The 24,281-nt window shown below is 36.1% G+C and overlaps 2 protein-coding genes across 5 annotated transcripts; both read right to left on the bottom strand.

Moving 5' to 3' along the window:
• Window positions 1-299: 299 nt before the first annotated feature.
• LOC103863543 lies at window positions 300-7,093 on the bottom strand. Of its 4 annotated transcripts, none has more exons than XM_009141280.3 (13): window positions 3,852-7,092; window positions 3,504-3,585; window positions 3,304-3,407; window positions 2,984-3,110; window positions 2,692-2,786; window positions 2,467-2,590; window positions 2,200-2,379; window positions 1,953-2,108; window positions 1,799-1,856; window positions 1,662-1,735; window positions 1,395-1,439; window positions 1,024-1,200; window positions 528-920 (listed from the first exon to the last, which is right to left on the bottom strand). In XM_009141280.3, exons 1-13 carry the CDS (start codon window positions 3,887-3,889, stop codon window positions 528-530), a joined length of 1,653 nt encoding a protein of 550 aa, XP_009139528.1. In that variant the 5' UTR covers window positions 3,890-7,092. The 4 variants fall into 4 exon arrangements, with proteins under 4 accessions (XP_033146610.1, XP_009139528.1, XP_009139529.1 ...); XM_009141281.3 differs by having other exon boundaries at window positions 1,662-1,729; XM_009141282.3 differs by having other exon boundaries at window positions 1,662-1,723; window positions 3,852-7,089.
• Window positions 7,094-8,624: 1,531 nt separating this feature from the next.
• On the bottom strand, window positions 8,625-10,533 carry LOC103863542 (peroxisomal membrane protein PMP22). Its single transcript, XM_009141279.3, has 7 exons — window positions 10,143-10,533; window positions 9,959-10,057; window positions 9,776-9,877; window positions 9,338-9,413; window positions 9,192-9,262; window positions 8,973-9,058; window positions 8,625-8,873 (listed from the first exon to the last, which is right to left on the bottom strand). The coding sequence occupies exons 1-7, from the start codon at window positions 10,212-10,214 to the stop codon at window positions 8,822-8,824; spliced, it is 558 nt and encodes a 185-aa protein (XP_009139527.1). The 5' UTR covers window positions 10,215-10,533; the 3' UTR covers window positions 8,625-8,821.
• Between the last annotated feature and the right edge of the window lie 13,748 nt (window positions 10,534-24,281).

The following is a 24,281-nucleotide window of genomic DNA, read 5'->3' as shown; positions in this document are numbered from 1 at the left end:
GCTTACAGGAAACAAAAAATTTAAGATGTTAACTTTGTCTCAAACCCGAGTTGTCTTGAACACATTATCTTCGCTCATCATAGAATGGTTTGATCAAATGGTCCATATTCTTATGTTCTCCTCCCCACCCCACCCAACAGTTGCTTTGTTTCCTGGAAATGTGAGGAGAAAACATGCAACTACTTTGCAAATGTTCACAGAAATAGGGTAATGATCAAAATACATGTAAGATGATTATCTCGTTGCATGTTCATAACGCGAGGATAAAAGACATTTTGGTCAAAGCCAACAACAAGATGTAAACTCAAGAATTTGAAACTTGATAGGTTGTTGCAGCGGAGTTTTGGTTCGTGTACATGTGTTACACATGGATATTATACACGAGAGGATTTTTTTCTTGTCAAGTAACATTAAATGGAAAAAAAATCATATAAAATCATAATCAGAAGATAACTTGACGTGACAAACCTTTAAACACTTAAGCTTTGCTTTCTAATTTACCCAAACCAAAACACATCTTTATGATATTATCTACTTTTGAAGAAATTGAGATCCCACCGGCGTAATAACCCGTCTAAGACGTTTCCTGATGTGCTACTACGTCCAACCACAGTCACTGTTGCCTTTGTACGTGATGACAAGTCAATGAGGTCGTCTGTGTCCTGACTACCATTTACGGGTCCTGGCAGAGAATCCGATGTAGCATTGGCTTCAGAAGATAATGGTGCATCATGGTTACTTGGTGTTGGACCGAAAGCAGAAAATGTCTCAGGATGTGCTGATTCTGGTTCTGTAGTAGAAGAAGCATTACCTTCTTTTTCTACAGTGTTCTCTGTATCGGTGGTCTTGGAAGGTTCTTTATTCTGATGAGTTTCGACCTCCACGTCCTTGAGCGATTTCATCACCGCTTCCATCAGCATCTGAAGAAGCCATTTAAGATATGTGAGGAGAAATGAATATCGAGCAAAGTCATAAGGAGGGGTCAAAGGTGAAACAAATCCAACTTTTTGTAATAATTCTCACCCTCTCTTCTTCATCTGGATTAGATGGAAAATCTGCTAGTTCCTCTACTTGAAACTCCACATATTGATCATCATCTAAGGCTACAGATAGATGAGGAGGATATGGATCCCCATTAGACAAATCAAAGCTGATCATATCAGAAGATGAACTACTGGAGACTTCGTAATTCTCCTTTTCCTGAAATAAAAACATATCAGTCAATGATTTATATGTAGAGAAGTTGGTCACCCAAGCACTAGTGTCCACTATTGTTGATCGTAAAGCCATCATATACATGAATTAAACTGATTAGTCAATGGCCAATGACCATAAACATGAAGATGAACAGATTAATAGAAAAATTAAAGGAAGAGAAGCTGATCGTATTATACCTTGGTTTCTGAAGATGATTGATTAGATGGGACGTTCGAAGGAACCTGAAAGTAGTAATAAAGGACCATCAGCACGGAGATGGAGAGTCTTATAATTATACCACGGAGAGGCAAGCAAGCGAAGCAAACTCTATTAGTTTGGTCGCTATGCAAAAACAGTTACATGGTTTCTATGACTCCAAATTTGTAAATAATCAGATGTGATTTCCTTTTGACGCTATAAGCACTGAAGTTTCCATGTTTCTAGGAAATTAGCGAAGTACCAACCTCTGTGCGACTCATAGGTCTTTTCATTCGGACGTCATTGATTGCACCGGACGTACTACTGCCTGCAGCTAAACCTGAAACCAATGAGTAAAGATGTTGCCACATGGTTATATAAAACCTGGACCCAGATGACTTACTTTTCTGTGCGGAGGATGGTTGAGAACTTAGTTCTTGCATGGTACTCCAACAACTGCCCTGAACATAGAACAGTTAACATCATTGACCTTTCTCACACTAAATTAGAGACAAAAACACTCCAAAAGAAACTAAACAGTCTGCAAGTTTCATTACCTTGACAAAATAATCATCCACGGGGTCAAACAATCTGGTCCCAACCACCTCTGGAGGTTGAAGAACGTTATGGAAAAAAATGTTTATCGAATCAAAGTAGAATTGTGGCCGCGGTGAATTGTGGTCTCCCTCGAATTTGATGATGTTTTTGTCTCCCTGCCATAATCAAAAGGGCTACATGGTCAAGGGTTTATTGAGAACTTCTGAGAGGCTCAGAGGAAGTAAAGGATAATATGGAATAACTTACTATGTATGCTTCATATATACGCTCTGAGTGATGAGGGCCAATAAAGTCATCGTCTATGGCATGTCCAAATAAAACTGGAACAAAACATGACTTCGCTACCTTAATGGTGTTGAGATCCGTTATGTCAAACTTGGCTTTCTTCTGAACAGCTCTCCTCATATATTGTATTGCAAATTTTATCTGAATACAAAAAAAAACAGCTTAGATTAAATAATGTGGAAACAAAACTCACAAGAAACAGAAGCTACAAGTTTACTTTTAACTTACAGTAAACTTGGGTAATGGGAACTTATATGTATCTACAAGTTCCATCATCAAATCGACCAAATCAGAGAATGGACTGTCTAGAACCATCGCTGCGATAGAGGGATCCTCAGCTCCATACATCAAGCTAGAAAATAAGTGTAAGCAGTTCCAAACAGTTACTTGAAACTTTCATGCAAGACTTGAAATGACAAAAGTGAATCAAGAAATGAAAGACTTAAAAGGAACCTTGTGACAGCACCCATTGAACGACCCCATAAGCCAATCAGAGACACATTTCCATCTGTGCGCAAATACTCAACCACCGCTTTCAGATCATCTTTCTGCAAGCATCCATATCACGTTTGTCAAAATTTAACTATCGACAACCTAATCAAGGACACCTACAATCCCATGTGATCTTCCCACGTGTCACTCTTAAGATGAACTAGGTAACAGTAAGGTTGCTCTACAGACCAAATCAAGTAGCATCTGTGTATTGGTTTTTAATTGGATAAGAAAAGATCAGCGGAGCACATACTTCATTCCACCCCAATGTGACATAGTCCCCGCCAGAGAGACCAGATCCCGAGAAGTCCAGCGTGAAAATGGTGATGTTTGAAGGAAGTAATACGATGGCAGCTTCACTGGCATCAGCTCTACATCCACTGAGAATAATCAAAGGGTCATTAAAGAAAACATCAACAACAACCAAGGAGCAGGGGTCGAATCTTTGGACAATAAACAATCAATTATAACAACTGAAGTCCAAATATCATTACAGATATTGCAGGATTAGTTCTTAAAATCTTATCTCACCAGTTGAGATCAGATTGAAATTCTAATAAGATTAAAGATTACCTGTTGCCATGGCAGTATATTACACAAGGTAGAGGCCTATCTTCGGGACGCTCAAGTGGCATGTAATGACTACACTTAAGGACATCTCCCCTGATGTTTTTCACCTGTCAGATACAAAGATCCCCCTATCAACCTTAGGTGAATAAAGATAAAGCTAAAGGCAGAAAAAAACTAGAGCCTCAAAGGGATTTTACATATACCTCTAAATCTTTCCGCTGGTACCATCTCCCTTTGAGCAAGAACTCCTGTTCCAAAAGATCATGTTCCGGTTTGTATTCAGCTCTGCATCAAAAACAAAACAAAAGAACAAATCTTGTAATGGAACTGGATGATGAAAAGGGTTTTCTTGGTGATTTAACCTTGTCCAATTGAACTAGTCTGGTCTAAAGGAGATTATAATCATAAAACATAAAGTTACTAAAATAAGTTCAAATCTGAAACTCTAAACTTGATGCAAAAAGAAGCCAATTGTAAAAATAGTAAAAGAGGAAACTAAAATTCGAACTTCCAAAATAAGTAAGTTCTACAAAAATAAAGAGCTTCTTCACCTTGGGGGTCGAATGATGAAGTTAACAAGCTGCTCCATTTAAAAAATCAAACAAAAAAATCAACACCTTCTATCTTTCTCACGATTTGTCAAATCGATTGAGAAAACGAACACGATGCATATAGAAGAAGAATTATAGCAATAAAAACCCCAAAAGAAAGACGAAGATCGAGACGCAGTGAGAAGGAAGGGGGACACACACAGAGAAAGAGAAATAAAGAAGCAATAGAAACGGCTTTTTTGCCTAAGCTCAACTGTTTTTTTTTCTTTTCAATTTTCCTTTTTATTATATAAAAACTTGTAAACTAGTCCCCACATTTTTGGCACTTTTGATATTAACGTCACAATATTTAATTTTTAGGTTTTGAATTTACCCCATTTTGAAGAGTAATTACGAAATTGGTGATACATAATCATTAACCATTATTGTGTTATAAGAAGGTTTTCAGTGAAAGCTGACAAAGCGACAATTCAAATCAAAGCCTCTTTTGTTTCATTTTTTTCTTTTATTTTTTTTTTCTAAAAACAAATCTTAATGATAAATTAAGGTTTTTACTCGACAACACGTATTTGTTGTCGTTATATGTGGGCTTAGGACTATCCCATTTAAAAAGAAAATGAATAATACGAGGTCAAATTAATAAACATATGAGGTTAATTATTACAAGTACTAAAGCTGTAGGAGGGGTGACTTGGAAATTCCGACACCTAAGACCACATCTGGCACAAAGACTATCACAGCACTTGAAAGATTTTCATCTTCATCTGGATATGCTGGCAGCCTGGCACCATATATGGGATGGAAACGCACCAACGAATTCTCTGTGTGGGTGTGTGCTTGCTTTCTCATGTAGTCATGTTAAGAAATACGAATATTCCGTATCTGATCCAAATTCTTACAATATGAACTTTTGGTATGGATTGAAAACAAATGATGTCAATAAGTAAACAATACATGTCGACTCATCATTTTAATAATTGTGTTTGTGGTTAATTCTCAGCCAAAACTTGTTTTACTCCTAAACTAATTGAAACTTTATTGGCTGCTTTTCTCTCAAGTGTATTTTTTGCGTATAATGTTCAATGTACAACATAATATATATACATATATATATATATATATATTGCAGTATTTTCTAATACGAGAAATATAATATCTAAATTGTATCTCGAAGATATTATAAATAACATAGTCCCTCCATAGAAAAAAAAATATTTCAAAAAAATATTTTTTTACATTTTCAATGTATTAATTAATAGTAAATTGTAAACTTAAAAAAAAAAACATAGTTGTATTTATTAAAATACTATTGATAGTCAAATTTTATATGTTTTCTTAATATATACAAAATTCTAAAACATACATCTCATTGAAAGTACATTAAGATCTTAATCCCAATATCCCTACTTAAGTAAGTGGTATGCAGTTTCAAACACCTAACTTGGACAAAAGTATTTCAAATAATAGTTTTGTGAAAACTTTATTAAATAAATCAGCAACTTGGTGTTTTGTGGTTATGTGTTCTATGACCACAATCTCATCTTGAACAACAACACGAACATGATGATAGTCGGTTCTATGTGTTTGGTTTGTCCGTGCAATATGGAATTCACAGCTATGTGAATGATAGTTTTACTATAATGATAGCTTGACTATCACAATGCAAAAGAACCTGGATGAGAAGGAACAAAACATCTTGAAGAGTGCCCTTGAGATATTATACCAGACGTAAGGCTGCTTCCCAATGTGCAACCAAAGGAGTTTTCATGAACTGAGATAGAATGTAGACAGCATAGCTCAAGTGCAGTTGTGTGATGGTCAAATAGGGGGATGTTCGTTTCTCCATCTATCATCTTCATCCAGTTGCTCCATCTATGTGATCCATCCAAATTACCAGATTTTAAGAGATGTTCGTTTTTCCATCTAGATAAGCCATCTAGATGATTCATCCTGATGTATTTTATGTTTGTTTCTTTATTTATATTTTCATCCAGATGAGTTTAATGAACAAATTACAAATATACTCTTGTTTTGATTTAATCATATGTTTGATATTGATTTTAACTATAATAACTTTTATTATTTAGTATAAAATATATTTACACTGAAATTATTTTAAAATTAGCATTTCACATTTATAAATTTTTATTTCATATAAATTTATTTATTTTTATTTAAATTTGTGTTAAAATTTAACTATTACTATAACTTTTCATAAAACTCAAAATAGAAACTCAAATTTGAATAAACTTCCAAACAAGTCAAAGTAGAAACTCAAAGTGCAACAAATTTTATAAAACTAAAAATTTAAAAGATGAAAGCAATGGTAAGAGCATCATGTACTTAAAGTTTTTAAAACAAAATTTTAAAAGATGAAAGCAATGGTAAGATTTTAGCAAGAAACCGCATTTTTACGGTTTTGGCGGGAAAACACGTTTTTACTGTTTTGGCGAGATACCGTGTTTTGCAGTTTTGATGGGAAACCACGTTTTGCGATTTTGGTGGAAAAACATGTTTTGGTGGTTTTGCCGGGAAAAAATAATTTTACGGTTTTGGCGGGAAAACGTATTTTTGCGGGTTTGTTATAAAATCGTTTTTACGGTTTTGGTGGGAAAATGAGCTTTTGCGGTTTTGACGAGAAAACACGTTTTTGTGATTGTGGCGGGAAACTTGTTTTTCGGTTTTGGCGGGAAACTTGTTTTTTCGGTTTTGGCGGAAAAACACGATTTCACGGTTTTGGCAGAAAAAACGCATTTTTATGAGTTTGGCAGAAAATGCATTTTTGCGGTTTTGGCAGGAAACAGTTTTTACGCTTTTAGTAAAAAACGTGCTTTTATGATTTTGGCGGGAAAACGCGATTTACGATTTTGGCGGGAAAACGCGCTTGTATGGTTTTGGTGGGAAAACACGTTTTTGTGGTTTTGGCAGGAAAATGCGTTTTTGCGGTTTTGGCGAGAAACCACGTTTTTACAGTTTTGGAGGGAAAACACGTTTTGACGGAAAAACGTATTTTTATGGTTTTGGCGGAAATTTGTGTTTTGTGATTTTGGCGGAAAAATTTGTTTTGTAATTTTGGTGGGAAAAGTTTTTTTTGTGGTTTTGTCATTTTTCATGAGTGATAAAATGATGGGTAATTCTCATAAATAGATCATTTTCAAGTTTTGGTCACAAAAATACACCACAAGGAGGAATATGACCAAAATATTTCATTTAATAGGTAAAAAGACACTAATACCCTAGATATATATATACAAAAAAAAATTTATAGTTTTAGATTATATATTTTCAAATTCGAATTTTTTTATAAATTGTTTTTTCGAAATTTTTTTTTATTTTTTTTTTAATTTTCTTTTTGTAATTCAAAAAAACTTTTTGAAACTATTTTTGAAATTTTTATTTTCAAAATTTTATTATTTATTTTCTATTTTATAAAATTTTAAATTTCAGACTCAAATCTCCACCCGTTAACTCTAAACCCTAAGGTTTGAATTAGTTAACCCTAGGGGTATAAGTGTATATTTACCTCTTTAATAAAACATTTTGGTCTTTTTGATTCTTAGAGTTTATATTTGTGTTAAAAACTTTTTTAGTGTTATCTTAGAATATTTCCCTAAAAAATATATTAGGTTTGAGTTTGTAATTTGTTAATTACATGAGGATATAATAGACATTATACTATTTTGACAAACTCATCTCCATCCCGATCATCCAATTTGGATCAGCCATCTGATTTTTAAGATTAAACCTGAATTTTTAAATTTCATTCAGATGAGCCATCTAAATAACTTGTACTTTTAACGCCTAAACGAATTGTACTCTCATCTTCGTTCAGATGGCTTATCTGGATGGAGAAATGAACAGAGCCTAGATGAATCGTCCAACCATATCGTGAAATTGCTCCGGTCATCAAACACATGGCTCGTTACAGATGAGAGCTTATGGCTGAGTTTGATTGGTACTGCCAATGATTTAGAGCCTAACCAGCTTCTACAACAATGTCAAGAGCGTATTTATGCTAAAAGAGGCAAACCATAGGAACCACGACATACTTTGTTCCCCTGGAAATACCTCAATTTCCAAGGTCTTTCATGTAAAAGCAATCGTTGAGATGAGCCTTGAATTGATCAATGACATGAAGGTTATTCGGCAATAATGAAATTGTTAACGTAGATGAGAATGTGTAATATTGTGTTGTCTTTCTTGTACGAGAATAAAGAGCAGACTTCTTTAGTTTGTCGAAACCTTATAATTGGCAAAGAGATGTAGAGTGTTTAGCGAACCAACAACGAGGTGCATGTTTGAGTCAATACAAGGACTTCTAAAGGAGGCACACCTTAGTTGGATTCGGCGATTAAAATAAGGGGAACGTCATATAAAACTCTTCGGTGAGATCACCATGAAAGAAGCATTGTGAACATCCATCTAGTAAACTTTTCAAGCTTTGATAGCAGCAACAGTAAGAAGAAATTGACATTGTTGGGGTGGGGTGGGAGTGGAGTCAACCAATACGTGTACCAATTGTTTGTTGAACTTGAGACATTTGCGTGGACAACATACGAGTGGCAGCGGAAGACGAGAGAAAAGTGGCCGTTTTGTATCCTAAAGAATGCAAGACGCTTGAAGAAAGCAACTATCTCCACAAAACCCATTGAACCGGCAGAGCTTGAAAAGTTGGAAAAGAGAAGTGAGATGCTCAACCAGTTGGCTAGCGAGGTCAAGGTTCCTAATTCATGTCTCCTCTGCCGTATCCTCTTTTCTTACTATTACTAGTTGTTAACATCATATTTAGTTATTCTTTTCTCTTGACATTTAATAAAAGAAAACAGAGTCTTTACTTTAAGCAATCAACGAGTGGCTTCTTCTCTTGTTGTATACTTTGTGGGCTAGAGAATTGTTTTTGGAAGGAAAAAAGAGGAATTGCATTTGAATATACATAACATACATGCTTGTGTTCTTCCAGATTAAGGTTTCTATGCGTTCTTGATCACTGCAGATCGCGCTTTCAGGTTCAAGAAAATGCTCCTAAATGTATATATCCAAGAGATTAGGATGTTATAGGAAAATCAGTTTGGCATGAAAGTTAATAGCAAAACGTGAAAGAAAGATTAGAGATTTGTTTACCAGCAGGAGGCGATGAAGCTGCCGAACAAGACGCGGAATTGCAGAGGGACATACTGATAATTAATCCATCCCACAATAGGCCAGAACTTTGTGTTACATACAAAAAGTTTTAAAAAAATCAGAACTACCAAATTGAACAGCAATGTCAAAATGCAACATTAATGAATATGTATTCAGGTTTTGTAACAGAAATATAAAAGTTACTATGTTTTCTTTTACCTTCCAGGCTGTTAACTGTATGGTAGAGAAGTCTTTCCCAACTTTATGCTTCACTAGCTTCCATGGCCTCCCTGTAAAAAAAGACATTGCAAGGATTTTACTCCCACTAAAGAGAGAAACAAAAAGGGATTGAATTGTAACTGTACCTTCAACTACTAAACCATAGTAAGACATGAAAAGAAAGTTGTTCCAAGGAGAGGATGTAAGTTGTTCCAGCAAAACCTGCTCCAACAATTGTTTCTTAAGAAATGATAAAGTTCATGAGATGCAAGCGGTACTCTTAGAATACAAGTAAGTTTTTAACTAAAAGAGGTGACTTTCTAGCTCTAATTCAGAGTTCCAAGCACATTCAACTTCATAATGCAGCAAAAAAGGTTTCAGAACATCCACATAAATCTCAACATCAACTAAGGAAGGCGCATTCAAGAATAACATTTACATAAATTTGTTACCCATATGATCAGATTCATCCAAAGGAAGGTATATTTACCGCACCATTTATTAATGAAAAGAAATACATTGAAGAAGAGGAGGCTTGTTTGGTACTGAAGGAGAAGAAAACGTTTGAAAGCGAAAGGAAAAACCTTTTTGGCTACAGTTGTGTTGTCCTTCTTGCCTTTGAAAAGAGCATCCATCAATTTGTGGAAGTAGTGAGCAAATGGCCCACCATAACATAACCCATACAACTACACCAGATGATGATCATCACTTTCAGAAACAAGAAAAAGGAGTTGAAATCATAGGAGGAGAAGAGAGTAGGAACGAACCATAAGAAGAAACAATCTACGGAACTGAATCTTTTTAACTCCAGCGATCTTCTGAGCTATGGCATCACTGCAACCTGCCAAAACCCCAGCTGTGATCGCCTGCCCACAAAAACCAAACAAACAAGGAGTTAAAAAGCAAAAAAAACAAAACTTAATCTTTGATTTTTTTTTAAAGTGAGGGGACCTTGGTTCGTAAAGGGTGAGCTTGGAGCTGAATCAGATACTTCCGCCATGCGTCTTTGGCATAATCAGACATGGCCCGAAGATTATTGTCCTGATTCTTTTATGTCAAAAAGAAGTAGAAGAAGATAGCTAGGAAGAGCTGAGGAACAAGAAGACTAGGAGGAGATCCAGATTTGATTACAAGAAATTAATCATGTTTTAGTTGCCTTCATTTAAACAAAAACAAATATATTTAAGGGTTAGGTGGAGATTCACTTATGGGATATCAAAAAAAATAAACAAACACCTAAATCAGGAATACTTTTTTGTCTGTGCCTGAAGAAAGTGCATCTCTCATATTTCTTGTGTTGGTCCACAAGTTGTCATGTAGTTATCTGATTGCCTGTTTTGTTCTTACAGACAAGTTAGGTTGGATGACATATACTTAACAGAACTATTGTCTGTCTATTCATAAAACCAGCGTCATTTTTTTTTTTTTTTTTGAACTTTTTTTTTTTTTTTTTTTTTTTTTTTTTTTTTTTGGAAACAATTAAATAGAGATTGCAACTTTTGTTTCATTATGTCTGGATAGAACCTTAAAGAAAATGTAACTGTAGCTAAAACGCATGAAGAACACTCAAATTCGCAAAAGAAACTGCCAAAAAGTCTGAGCAAAACACTGGGGGAAGAAAGTAGAAGTAGAAAACTAATAGCCTCCCTTGAGATCGTTGACGACATCGTATGGGATAGGAGTGTCTATTTGCAGATTTTGTTCATGTCTATTTGCAGATTTTGTTATTATTGTACACTCCAAGATGATTGATCTACCTACTTTCTTTTTGATGCAGCTCTCTCACTAGGCCATTCTGTTCATATCTTTGACTTCATCGGATCTTTTTAACCTACAAATCATCTGACTAAAAAGAAACATGTGGCATTGACCAGGAAGAAAACGGTCATTTCATACATGATATGATATGTTCAATACATACCCGACTTATATAGCCGTGCCAAACATACATGAACTTGTATGATTGTGCCAAAATATACCCGACTTATAATTTTTTTGGCAAAATCATACACCAGTCACCACTGCCACATCATTCACTTTTATTCGCATGGATGCTACTTCAGCTAATTTTGTTGATGAAGATGTCATGTGTACAATTTATTTTTGAAAAAAAATAAATAGTGTTTTTATAAAAGTAAATTTATAGAAAATGTAAAATTTATAAATTTTAATTATTTAGTAAAATTAACAAAAATTAATTAATGAATTAATTTTTAATCTTATATAAGAGATACATCTTATCACAAACCGTCCTTATAAGAGTTACTAGGGTCGGACCCGCCCTACGGGCGGGTATGCAAATGAACGTTTATTTTATTATAAGCAAATTAAACAATAATATAAACATATCTAAATTTTAATGAAAATTTTAGTTTATTTTATTATAAATTTCAATATTTTAAGTATAAATTTGACTATTTTTTGTTTTTTAAATTGTACATTTGTTACTATATTTAAACAATCATCCAAATATAAATATTTTACTTTGTTCACAACATTTGCTTTTCTTGAATTTACTGGATTCTAAATACATTTCTTCTCAAATTATATAATTTAAAAAATTGAAATTGAAAATCCAATTTTTTATCTTTTTAAGAAAAATAGGCAAGTAGCATAAAAATTGATATTAATTGTTATTGTTTAATATTTACAAATCGTTAGATTATATATTCATGTATTATTATCTTTGAGAAAAATATATTCATGTTGTTTTGATATGTTTCTTCAAACCCACATTAACAAAAATTTGAAAATAATAAATTCTGTAATTTATTTTTTTTACTACCAAAGTTTAGGCTAAACCAAAAAGATAACTAACAACCATAAATAAATATATGATGTATTGTTAGTTATAAATATTATTTATGGAGCATTTGTTGTATTGTTCACATATATGGTTCAATATTCAAATGTTAAAAATGTGATTTTTATCATAAATTTTAAAAATTTACATTGATGTATCATGTTTTCTTTTTCCATTGTTGAGATGGCAGCAAAAAAAAAATGTCTGAACTTATAATAGTACCTATTTTATCATGATTAATGATGTAATTAAGTTTTGACTTATCCAGAAAATAATTTTCGTATTATATTATTCTTACTATTTTCTCTTACAATTTTTACTATTTATTATATTATCATTGTTAGAAATCATTTAGTTAGCTTACCACCAATATATAATTATTTTATATTGTCATCAATATTTTTATTTTTGACCTTTTTTAAAATGTTAGTTAATTGTACTTTTCATAAATTTTTCTTCGAGTTCACAATATATAACACATTTTTGATCTATAGAAATTTACCAGCTAAAGAATTATTTGTTGCAGCTAGAAACAAAGACCGATCTTGATGTCTTCAATATGACACCAAGAGAAAAAGTACAATGCGAGACCTCATCATTTTAAGAAAGAAATATATCAAATATGTGACACAACTTCTGAAAATATATGTATATATATGTTTATCTTAATCATCAGATCACTGAAGCTACACTACTAACTATTTTAAAAGAGCTGGAAAAAAAAAACTGAAAAAGTGGCTTAAGGAGAAAGAAACAGAAGAATCTGAGACTTAATGTATCTCAATGAACACACTTGCCTGAGGATGCAAACCTGCATCTTTCAGTGACATTGACTATTTGTCTCTTCTGTACACTGTTCTTGGAAAGTTTGTGATTAAGCTATATTCTTCTGTTTCAAGCAATCCAAGTGAATCAACGCAGTCATACAGTGTATTGCTTTCAAACCTCCTCCCTTTTCTTTCTCCATTCGGGAACCTTACCAAAACCTACATTGTCACGGCAAATAAACAGTCCACGTGTACCATAAATACCCAACAAAAGCAAAACAGAGAAAGTAATGAATGGCAAAGAAAAGGAGGAGAACTTACTTGTGCAACATCAGGTACTTTCTCAGGTTCGTCTCCAAGAGCAAGTGCTTTCTCTGGTCTCATTCTCACTCTAGCAGTTTTTCTCTCTGCAGCTTCACGCTCGGCTCTCTCCGAGCCTCCTCTTCTTCTTTTCGTTTCCTCTCTGCCTCAGCAGCTTCCCTCTCTAACCGCTCTTCCTCTTCCTGTCTCTGGCTCTCCCGTGCCTAATCAACACAAAAAAAAAATTCCCAAATTTGGACATTAGACTAATCACAACAGATCTTGTAAACACCAGGAACGCAAACTCACTTGATCGGCTTCAAGAGCAGCCCTGTAAGCAGCATCTTGTTCCTCTCTCAGACGCAAATTGGTTCTTCTTTCCTCTGCTTCAACCTTGCAGTTAAAATAACAGGTGAACTATCTTCCACAACTCTTTGTAGTATAGCAATCATTTCTTCTGGAGTTTATGATCCCTCCACCTGCCACAATTAAACAGTACAATAAAACTAAGGACGCCATCTCCCGTCAGACCACATATGTTACTAAACTCACACATGTTTAGCACAGAATGACTTACAATACTGGGTGACAGATAAAAGCAGAATCAAAAACCTATATCTACAAACAGGAAGATCCAAACAAAAAAATAAATATTTTGATAAACAAACAGGAAAGGTTCGCCTGGTCACCACCACGACGTATCTTCTCTGCATCCAAATTATTTTGAAGATGGTTAGCCTCATAAACCATCAAACATCTCTTAATCAACAAAGAGGAAGAAGATCCAAGAAAAAAAAAAATTGTTGAACAAAAAGTAAGGGGCTCGCCGAATCAAAAAAAAAATGTCGACAAACAAAGAATCAGCCATAACACGATTAGTTGGTATGAGATTTAAGAGATGCAAGATATATAAGATGAGATAAAGGGAGAAACACTCACACATATTTATACCCAACAACAACCGCCTTTCAGATCAAAACGAAGCATTGAAGACGAAATAGTGGGGGGGGGGGGGGGGGGGGGAGTTAACTAATGGAATTGATCACGGATCATTTCAGTCGATGAGAAGAAGTGGAATCGGCATCTGGTCAGCATAGCACGTACAGGGAAGAAGACACTTGTTTTTCTCTGGAGTCAAATTAGGGTTATTTAGGACTTCTGTCTAACGGGCCAGACACAGCTCAAAACACAACACATAAACGAACGTAACCAGCAAGAAAATGATGCGCATCGTTTAAATAAATCAGAACACGTGTCGCTCTATCGTCGAACGACTTAGTGACGTGGCGCTCTCACAGGAGAGAGAACCTTACTTTATAATAATAGATATGTGTTGTAATGATTCAAATTCAATACTAGTGTTGCAGTCTTGTTACTCTTTATTAATCATGGGTATGTTATAAAAAAAATGTAAACACAACCATGATTAATCAAGAGTAACACGACTCCAACACTAGTATTTAATTTGAATAATTACAACAAATATATAACTCTTATAAGGACGGTTTGTGATAGGATCAAAATATTTATGAATATCTCTCTTATATAAGATTAAAATTTAATTAATTAATTAATTTTTGTTAATTTTACTAAATAGTAAAAAAATTATAAAATTTTACATTTTCTATAAATTTATTTTTATAAAAATACTATTTAGTTTTTTCAAAAAAAAAATTGTACATATGGCATCCTCGTCAGCAAAATTAGCTGACGTAACATCCCGCGAACAAAAGTGGATGATGTGGCAGCTGATGTGGCGACTGGTGTATGATTTTGCCAAAAAAATTATAAGTCGGGTATGTTTTGGCACAACCATACAAGTTCATGTATGTTTGGCACGACTATATAAGTCGGGTATGAATTGAACATATAAGTCGGTATGAATTGAACATTGTTAGGGATTGAAATAGCTGATTTCCCGCATTAACCAAAACACCACAACATATATGTACAAACTCAAGTCCAATAAGAAGAAAGCAAATAGCAAGAGAATTCAGAAGAGCCGTAGTTTTGTAAATTTTTTTGTCTTTAACACAGCATAAGGAGAATTGGCCACATACCAAAAAAAGATTTTGGCTGTTGCAAGGTCTCTTCTTCAGCAGTATCAAACATGAAAAGTCCCATACCAGAAGTAGTCATGACAAAGTTTGAATTTCTCCAGAGTTGGGTTTTATTGCAGAATGGTGCCAGTGAGTGTTTGATTCAGGTAGACTGTACAAGACGCTGATTCCATAAGGAGAATTGCTGTACTTGAGAAGAATCAGACGTTGTTTGTTTCTTAGCAGATGAGGATTTCAGATTGGTACATCCCAGAAATTCTATGTCTCTTCCCAACAATGGTGGTACATACCATGCAGTCTTCTTTTAGCTCCGATGCCAGATGGGTTAACTGAATCACTAATGCAGAAAACTTCATCGTTGCCTTCACCGTCCATGGAACTTACTCTGCATTTCAGGTGAAGACAAACTATTTAAGTCAAATGAAAGAGATGTTAAAAGTATCTACTTGTTCTAGCTTCCTATATGTTCACAGATAATCCAATATGTAAGAAAAAAAGTGAGGAAAATAAAAAAGAGGCTAAGATGGGGAAATGATGTTTTTTTGGCCCTGAAGTGGAACTGATGGGCTGTGCTTCAGGGTGAAGGGAATTGACATCCCATAAAGATATTGCTTTTGTTTCTGCTATTACAAGTTGTCCTCGGTTCCAAAACTGTAAAGGGCTAGAATAATCTAAAGCTGCCATAGGATTCTGCACCTCCAGTCTCGTACGTCAAAAACCTTGACTATGCTTTGGAAACTGGTGGGTGACGCTATAAGAAGACTGCATGGTATGTACGACCATTGTTGAGCTTCTTGTAACAATGAACAAGCCAAAGTGCCTGACCACGGGATGTGTTATTGTATGAAGGAGTAAGAGCAGATATGTCTTTCATGAACAAAATCCAAATTCTAGCGTATTCCCAGGAGAAGCAGCTACAACATATCTGTCTGAGTTGCCATCTACACCCAGTAATCTCTCCAAGTATTTTGGAGAGATACCATATATGAACGATGGTGCACAAATTTTACCTGAGAAAAGAAGAAAAAAATTCATGATCATAGATGTAAGAGATAAGAATGCAACAAAGTATAATATCTAAACTATGAAATCGTTGTCAAAAAAAGATAAGAATGCAACAAAGTATAATATCTAAATTATATTTAACCAATTCTGGTTTGGGTTCGGTACTACCATTTGGATTGGATTCGGTTAAGTTCTTCGGATTCGAATTTTTTTGCCCGGCCCTAACAGTGATTTATTTTTAGAAAAAAAAAGATTTAAGATTCTATATTACTTATTGTTAATAAAAAAATTCTTAAATCTGTAAAAACATAAAATTCACTTAAGTACTATAGATTTTGTCCCTGTAAAATCAGTAAATTTAGAGCATATTATTATTTACTAAATAATAAAAAATAAATATAATAAATGAGAAAACATCCATTAAATCTTTGAACTTTCAAATTAAAACAAAAAATACTCCAACTCGTGTTTGAACCAAAACATTCTTCAATTTTTAAATATTAGTCATTTTAACTCTTATTTTTGTTAACTCGACCATTTATTAAACTTAAATAGTACACTGTTAAACTCGAGTAACATCTGTTATACCCAATACAACACCTTTTAAAAAATCATTTTTTCAGAAAAATCTGAAATCGATTTCATATTCCTCACTCGAAAACCTAATCTCCGATTCGATTTTATCTTCCCCAAATCAATTTAGAGGTAATCTCCGATGAAGACAATCAGTAGTGATTTTTCCGGTGACATGTAATGATCTCATGCCTTTGATGAAGTCGAACTGGCTATTTTAACTCTATTATTATTAAGTTTTTAACCAGTTTTCAAAACGACGTCGTTTAGTTTTAATCTAGTTTATTAATTGACTATTCGAGTTTCTTAAATGACCGAGTTAACAAAATATAAAATTTAAAACGGTCAATATTCAAAAGTTGAAGAATTTTGTGGCTCAAATACGAGTTAATTTTTTTTTGTTTTAATTTGAAAATTCATGGTTTTAATGGTCATCTTCTATATAATAAATAGATTGTGAGGAATATATAATACATCCGCCAATTATAAACACGAAATTATATGATCACCATTTACATTGGAGAATATGTTTTGTAAATACAATAATATGTAATTCATATTATGTTGAAACATCTATATATAACACTTAAAATAAAAACAAATATAGATTTATAAGAATAATAATAATAATATCCGCGCGGGTGCGTTCTATTATGATATAATATCTTTATATTAATGGTCTCTTTTAAGGGTTATTTTCGTCACTACAGTGGTCTTGATTTTTGAGCTCCAAACGCTTCGTTTCATTCTATAGTAGCTAGGTATGGGCCTTCCGTTCGGGTTCGGGTCGGGTTTTTCAGATTTCGGTTCTGTTTTGTAACATCTCCTAGGTCTCATTCAAGTAAAATTACAAATACGGATTAGATTCGGATATAACACTTCGGTTTCGATCAGTTCAGATATATCCGAAGTAACCATATATCGTTTGGATTCAGATTATATCGGATCGGTTCGGATATATCCAAAATAACTAAAATTTAAAAGTAAAACATAAGAAATATATACTTCTTTATATATAATGGAGTATTTAAAGCTTTTATTTAAATTTTAAATACTTATTGTTAGATATCATATCTAAATAAATATGAAATTGAATATTTGAATTATAAATTTATGTTAGATTTTGGGTTACGGAGCTCTTCCGTGACCCGAAATAGCTCTTAAAATCCGAAACCCAAAATCAATAAGTGTAACTGTGTTAGATGCACAATAGTTCTTCAATAGCTCTAAAAATTTAAAAATAATAATTTAGGACATATTGCCACTAACAATGATAATTTGGATATATCATCACTAACCATTAACATTTTCAGTTACCTAAAACCAAAATTGTTAGTGGCGGTATATCACCACTAGTAACGTTGTCAATATGTCGAGAAGTGTCATTGTTAATGGTGATATGTCCAAAATTATATTGTTAGTAGTGATATACCTAAAACCCTTACCGTTATTATTAGTACAAGGTAAAGTATGAGGCAGTTTTGCGTGAAGTAAAGACTAATTAATTCTGATTTTCTCAGGTGTTGTATGTGCTTCAGAAGACTCGGAGAGGATTTTAAATGTAGCAGAATTCTTTGATAGGTATGTAATTTTCAAATTTGTTTGTTATTTAGTTGATACTAATTATGGAATCACATGAAAGAGATATCTTATATATATATATATATATATATATAAAGTCGGCTTGTGCTCTAACCTTATGCCTCCACATCAGCATCAGAGCATGGGGCAAATTTTGACATGTCAGCTTCTCTATAAAGTTCTAAATTTTCGTTGATGAAAAATAGTTCCAACGAATGGGCCCAAAAAGACCATAACAAGTTGAGTCTAGTATTGCTGACCTTCTATAACATAAACATAGTCTATTTACAGCCCATGTCTCTTTGAATGACTTCGTCTTCTTCAATCCCGTCTTTTGCATCGCATATGTTGTAACGCCTCTGTAACGCTCGTAATCCTCATTCAAACCTCTCATTAATTGTTTTCACTTGCTCCTTCTCCGCAGCTCTTCAACTCCCTAATTTTTGAGACTATAAATAAGTGATGGAGACGTAGTCAAGGTTCACTGCTTCACCCTGTTCATCATAATTCTCCTTACAGACATATCGCCATCGAAGATCAAAACAACAATCGGTATCAACTATAGAAAATAGATCTAAAGGCAAACCGTAATATTCTTTATAATAGAAACAATTATATATTCTAGGAGAGCTAGAGATTTGATATACCTTTGTTGCATGTTTCTTGGCCGTGTCTGAGATCGAATCTACAGGGCGGATTATGGAATACACGGCGGCGAGGAGTTTCAGAGGCTCTGTGTTGAGTTCATGTCATCGTCTTTTACAAAGTTGAGGTTCATTGAATAGGGTTAACGAGTTCTTCAAATCCGCTAAAGGAAGTCTCAACATACTGAAATACATCAAATCCATCTTTTCCTTCGTTTGATCTTCCCCGTCGCCGGATCTGAGATTCTCTCAGATAACAGTGGTCGGTACTCCTTCAAGCAGTTGTCAATACTCCTCAACCATTTGGAATACTCTCGCCTTGAAGCTTCGCTTATCTCTGCCATCATCGTTTTGGACAGATTCTCTACAAACCTTGCTTTTTTTTGTCAATAGACAAGCACAAGAAGTTTCTCTGTTTACTGGCGTTGCAGTCGCCGATCTATTTTATTTGGAGAGAACTCAATCACCGTCTCCACCGCAGCACATTCAGGAGCTCAGCTTCGATCCTTGCTGAGATTGATCAATTAGTTAAGAACAGAATCTCATCCTTCAGAGACAAACATAGGTTTCTCCAACAGAGCCATGCAAATTTGGTTTTCAACAAACTGATTCTCGAGTCATAATCGAATCGTTTCTCTTGCCATCTCCATTACTCAATCCTCTATTTGGGCCTTCATTGAACTATATTCAGCTTAATGGGCCTCCAGAAAATCAATTAAGACTCCACTAATTGGGATCTTTTAATCATCTCTTCATGACAAATTCTACTCCTCATCATGGATTCAGTCTGATTCTTATAATTGGCTTTATTTACAGTTTTGTAACAATAACTCTTGCAACCTTTTTATATGTAATTCACCAAAATTTAACAAAAAAAAACAACAGTGGTCGGTACTGTGAAAGAATCTGATATGACTACTCTCTCTTCGCTCACTCTTTGGTGTTCTATCTAACTCACTCACTCACGTCTCTCGTTTGTTTGTAGATCGCGACTCCACAGACTCGCAAGAAGATACGAAGAAGAAGAAAGAAAGATGAAGGACGACACACGCGAAGTTTTAGAGTTCCCTGTCAATTCGACGAGGTACGTCTCCTTCAGGATCGGTGCCTGGAATCCACTAAGCTTTTTCTTTTGGGAGGTTACAGGATAGCTCAAGATACAACAATGGTGATCTTAGACTAACGGAAGAAGACGAAGCCGTTAGGATAAGATATACTCCTCTGCTTCACTTCCTTAAGTACTCCCGCGGTCTTGGCTCATGGGCTTCACCAACATCACTCCGAGGCCCATCTCTGAATGTTAGGCCCAGTTGCTTACCAATCTCACAATCTCCACCTTGGTAAACTAACTGAACTGATGTTCTCCCTCTGTGCGCTTCCGACCAACTCTTAGTCGGAGCTTTTCCGATCCTGGCCTTTTACCGAGCTCTTTTGTCCTCACTTTGAGCTCTCGTCATCAGTCTGATCTCGACTGAACCTCATCTCTCTGTCTTCCGAGATGTTACCTTAGCTCTACCGTCTTCTCAGTTCCAAAGACGATTGTGCCTAAGCTTCTTCAAGCTTCTTCAACGACGCCTAGCTTAGCTAAGCATCCCTCAAACTTTTCTCCAGGTAAAGTCTTAGTCAGCATATCCGCTGGGTTTACTGAAGTATGAACCTTGACCACCTTAACATCTCCGTCTGCAATAACTTCTCTGATGAAGTTATACTTAGTCTTGATATGCTTCGTCTTCTCTCTGTATACAAAGTTCTTGGCTAGGTAGATTGCACTCTGTGAATCGCAATGAACCTCCACCTCACCCTTGTTTAGTTTCATTTCTTCGCAGATTCCCTTTAGCCATAGACCTTCTCTTACTGAATCTGACAAAGCCATGTATTCTGCTTCAGTTGTTGACAACGCTACCACCTTTTGCAGAGACGATCTCCAGCTGACTGTGTTCCCTCCTACCGTGAAGACGTAACCCGTGATCGATCTGCTCCGGTCTAAGTCTGAGGCATAATCTGAATCGCAGTAGCCTCTGATCATGAAGTCTTCATTCTTGGTAAAAGTTAAGTTCAACTTTAACGCTCCTCTTACATACTTCATTATCCACTTCACCGCTAACCAATGACTTACTCCAGGTTTGCTCATGAACCGACACACTACTCCCACGGCATATGCTAGGTCTGGTCTGGAGCCAACCATTGCGTACATCAGGCTCCCCACAGCACTGGTATACGGTATGTTTTCCATCTCTCGTGCTTGCTGTTGTTCTTCTGGCTTAGTTAGGCTCTGTAGTTTGAACTGTGACCCTAGTGGCGTGCTGACTGCTCTGCAATCTGACATCCCAAAAGTTTTCAGGACTTTTGTTAGGTAGTCACCCTGAGATAACTTCAGCACCCCTCTGATTCTGTCTCTGTAGATGTCCATACCCAGTATCCTCCTTGCTGGGCCTAAGTCTTTCATCTCAAATTCCTGACTTAGCTGCTCCTTTAGCCTCTGTACCGTTCTAGGCTGCTTAGAAGCTATAAGCATATCATCTACGTAGAGCAGTAGGTAGACAATATCGCTTACACTCGACCCTTTCATGTAAACACACGGGTCATATTCACTCCTTTCATACTTCTGTTCCATCATGAACGTGTGAAATCGATGGTTCCACTCTCTCGGTGACTGTTTCAGTCCGTAGAGAGATTTTCTAAGCAAACACACCATCTTCTCCTTTCCTTTTTCTACATATCCCTCCGGCTGTTCCATGTAGACTCTTTCTTTCAATACTCCGTGAAGGAATGCCGTCTTAACGTCCATCTGCTCTAACTCTAGGTCGAAATGAGCCACTGCTGATAGTAGGAGTCGTATAGAGACATGTTTTACTACTGGCGCGAAGACCTCGTTATAATCGATTCCTTCAACTTGGGCGTAACCCTTTGCAACCAACCTTCCTTTGTACCTTGGTGGTTGATTCTCTCCAGGGATTCCAGGCTTGAGTTTAAAGAGCCATTTACAACCTATTACTTTATGTCCTTTTGGTCTCTCCACCCAATCCCATGTCTGATTCTTCTTTAATGATTCCATTTCCTCATCAGCTGCACCATTCCACTGTTCTTGATCCTTACTTTTCATTGCCTCCTGATAGCTCTTAGGTTCACATATGTCTATATCTTCAGCACTTGCTAACGCATACGCCAGAAAATCAGCATCCTCAAACTTTGACGGTGGTTTGATCACCCTCCTCTTCCTGTCTCTTGCTAAGACATAGTCTTCTAGGCTCTCTGAATTTCCCTCAGTATCTTCCTCAGGCTCTTTCTCTGTTTCATCTTCTGTAGTGCTTTCTTCTTGACTTCCCTGACCTTGTGAGCCAACTTCCTTAGGATCTCCACCCGAGCGTGAGCTCTCTCCTTCACATACGTCTTCTAGAACACTTCTAAATGTTACTCTCTTTTGACTTGACTGCTGAGTTTGGTCTTTCTCAGTACCTAGCTGCTCCTTCTCTATGTCTTTAAACAGCTTTTCCTCGTTGAACACTACATCTTTGCTCACGACCACCTTTTGTTCTTCGATCAGCCATACTCTATAGCCTCGAGTCCCTTCTGCGTATCCCAAGAAAATCCCCTTAGCCGCTCTGGGGCTTGTTTTCTCCTTTACTTGGTGAACATAGGCTATGCACCCGAAGCTCCTTAAGTGACCATACTCTGGTTCATGGCCTGACCATCTTTCTTCAGGGATATCAAATCTGATTGACGCATTTGGCGACCTGTTGATGATGTAAACTGCAGTTGAAGCTGCCTCTGCCCAATAGCTGCTGTCGAGACCCGTCTCACTCAGCATAGCTCAAACCTTGTCCATTATGGTTCTATTCATTCTTTCTGAAATTCCATTTTGCTGCGGTGTGTAGGGGCAAGTCTTGTGTCTTCTGATCCCAGATTCTCTGCACAGTTGATCCATCTTCTGATTACAGAATTCTAACCCATTGTCAGTCCTAAGGCTCTTCACTCTCCTGCCAGTCTGGTTCTCGACAAGTGCTTTCCATTCTGCAAAATAGTTAAACACCTCAGATTTAGTTTTCAGAAAATATATCCAAACCTTCTTAGAATAATCATCTGTGAGAGTAAGAAAGTATTGAGCCCCTGATAAGCTCATCACAGTGTTTGGTGATCCCCAGAGGTCCGTGTGGATGTAGTCTAGGACTCCCTTTGTTGTGTGCTTCGCCTTAGGAAACTTCTGTTTGTGGGCTTTTCCCATTGCACACCCTTCGCAAAACTCTAGCTTCCCAACTTCTTCTTTCTTAAGAAGTCCCTTTCTCGCTAACGTCTCCATTGAACGCAGACTCATGTGCGCAAGTCTCGTGTGCCACCTCTTTGTGAGATCTACTGTTCCTGTAGTTGCGTTTGCTTCCGGTCTCCTTACCGTGCCCTCGAGGTAGTAAAGACCGTTGATGTATCTTCCTGATAAGACTTCTCTCCCTGCTTTGTAGAACTTGACCATGTAGTCCTTTCCACTGTAACTACACCCTGCCTGTTCTAGTTGGCCATAGGAGATTAGGTTTCTTCTTATTTCTGGAACGTACCGCACTCCACTCAATATAACTATAGACCCATCATGGTTGTCTATAGTTATTTTTTCCCATTCCTTGCACTGTGCAAGCAGAGTTGTTTCCCATTAGGACCTTGTTCCCTTCAAACTCCACAAACTCAGATAGGAATTCTTTGTGTGGCGTGATGTGAAAGGTGCATCCGGAGTCCAAGATCCATTCACTGTCTGAGACAACCAGGCTTGCTGTCAGCGCTATTGGCCCAGGAAGTTCTTTGGCCACGTTTGCTGAGCCTCCTGGCTTTGGGAACTGTGATGACCTTTTCCTTTCAGGACAGTCTCTCTTCCAGTGCTCATCACTTCCACAGACCCAACACGTCTTATCTTGCTTCATCGTCTGCTTTCCCCTCGATTTTGAGCGGAACCTGTTCTTAGACTTGTAGTTTCCGTTCTTGTTGCTTCCAGAGTCATTCCTGGTTGATGCCCTTCCTCTTGTCTCACTGTAAAGGCCCTCTGACTGCTTGCCTCGTGTATTTAGGCCCTTTTGCTTTAGTTCTGCCTCCTTTGAGTACGCTGCAGTGATCACTTCGTTCACTGTCAGAGTGTCCTTTCCAGTACCATACTGTAGTGTATGCACTAGTGGGTCATAGGCTGTGGTTAGCCCTGATAGTAGCTGTATGGCCTGGTCTTCGTCTGAGATGTCGATTTTGATGCTTGCCAAATCAGCTACTAGCTTCAGGAATGTGTCAAAATTCTCCTCCAGTGGCTTGTCTTCCTCCATCCTGAAGCAAGAGAACTTCTTCTTAAGGTATATTCTGTTCGGGAGTGACTTGGTTTGATAGTCTCT

This window comes from Brassica rapa, chromosome A04 (genome assembly GCF_000309985.2).
Source record: "Brassica rapa cultivar Chiifu-401-42 chromosome A04, CAAS_Brap_v3.01, whole genome shotgun sequence".
NCBI classification, from domain to species: Eukaryota; Viridiplantae; Streptophyta; class Magnoliopsida; order Brassicales; family Brassicaceae; genus Brassica; species Brassica rapa.
This window is presented reverse-complemented; position numbering and strand designations above follow the sequence as displayed.

Coding starts and splice junctions, on each gene's coding strand:
- LOC103863543 (XM_033290719.1), bottom strand. CDS start 3,889: ATGGAGCAGCTTGTTAACTTCATCATTCGACCCCCAAG. Junction 3,586..3,851: donor TTCATCATTCGACCCCCAAG/GTGAAGAAGCTC, acceptor TTTTTGATGCAG/AGCTGAATACAAACCGGAAC. Junction 3,408..3,503: donor ACCAGCGGAAAGATTTAGAG/GTATATGTAAAA, acceptor TGTATCTGACAG/GTGAAAAACATCAGGGGAGA.
- LOC103863542 (XM_009141279.3), bottom strand. CDS start 10,214: ATGTCTGATTATGCCAAAGACGCATGGCGGAAGTATCTGATTCAGCTC. Junction 9,878..9,958: donor GTAGATTGTTTCTTCTTATG/GTTCGTTCCTAC, acceptor CATCTGGTGTAG/TTGTATGGGTTATGTTATGG. Junction 9,263..9,337: donor CTATGGTTTAGTAGTTGAAG/GTACAGTTACAA, acceptor CTTTTTTTACAG/GGAGGCCATGGAAGCTAGTG.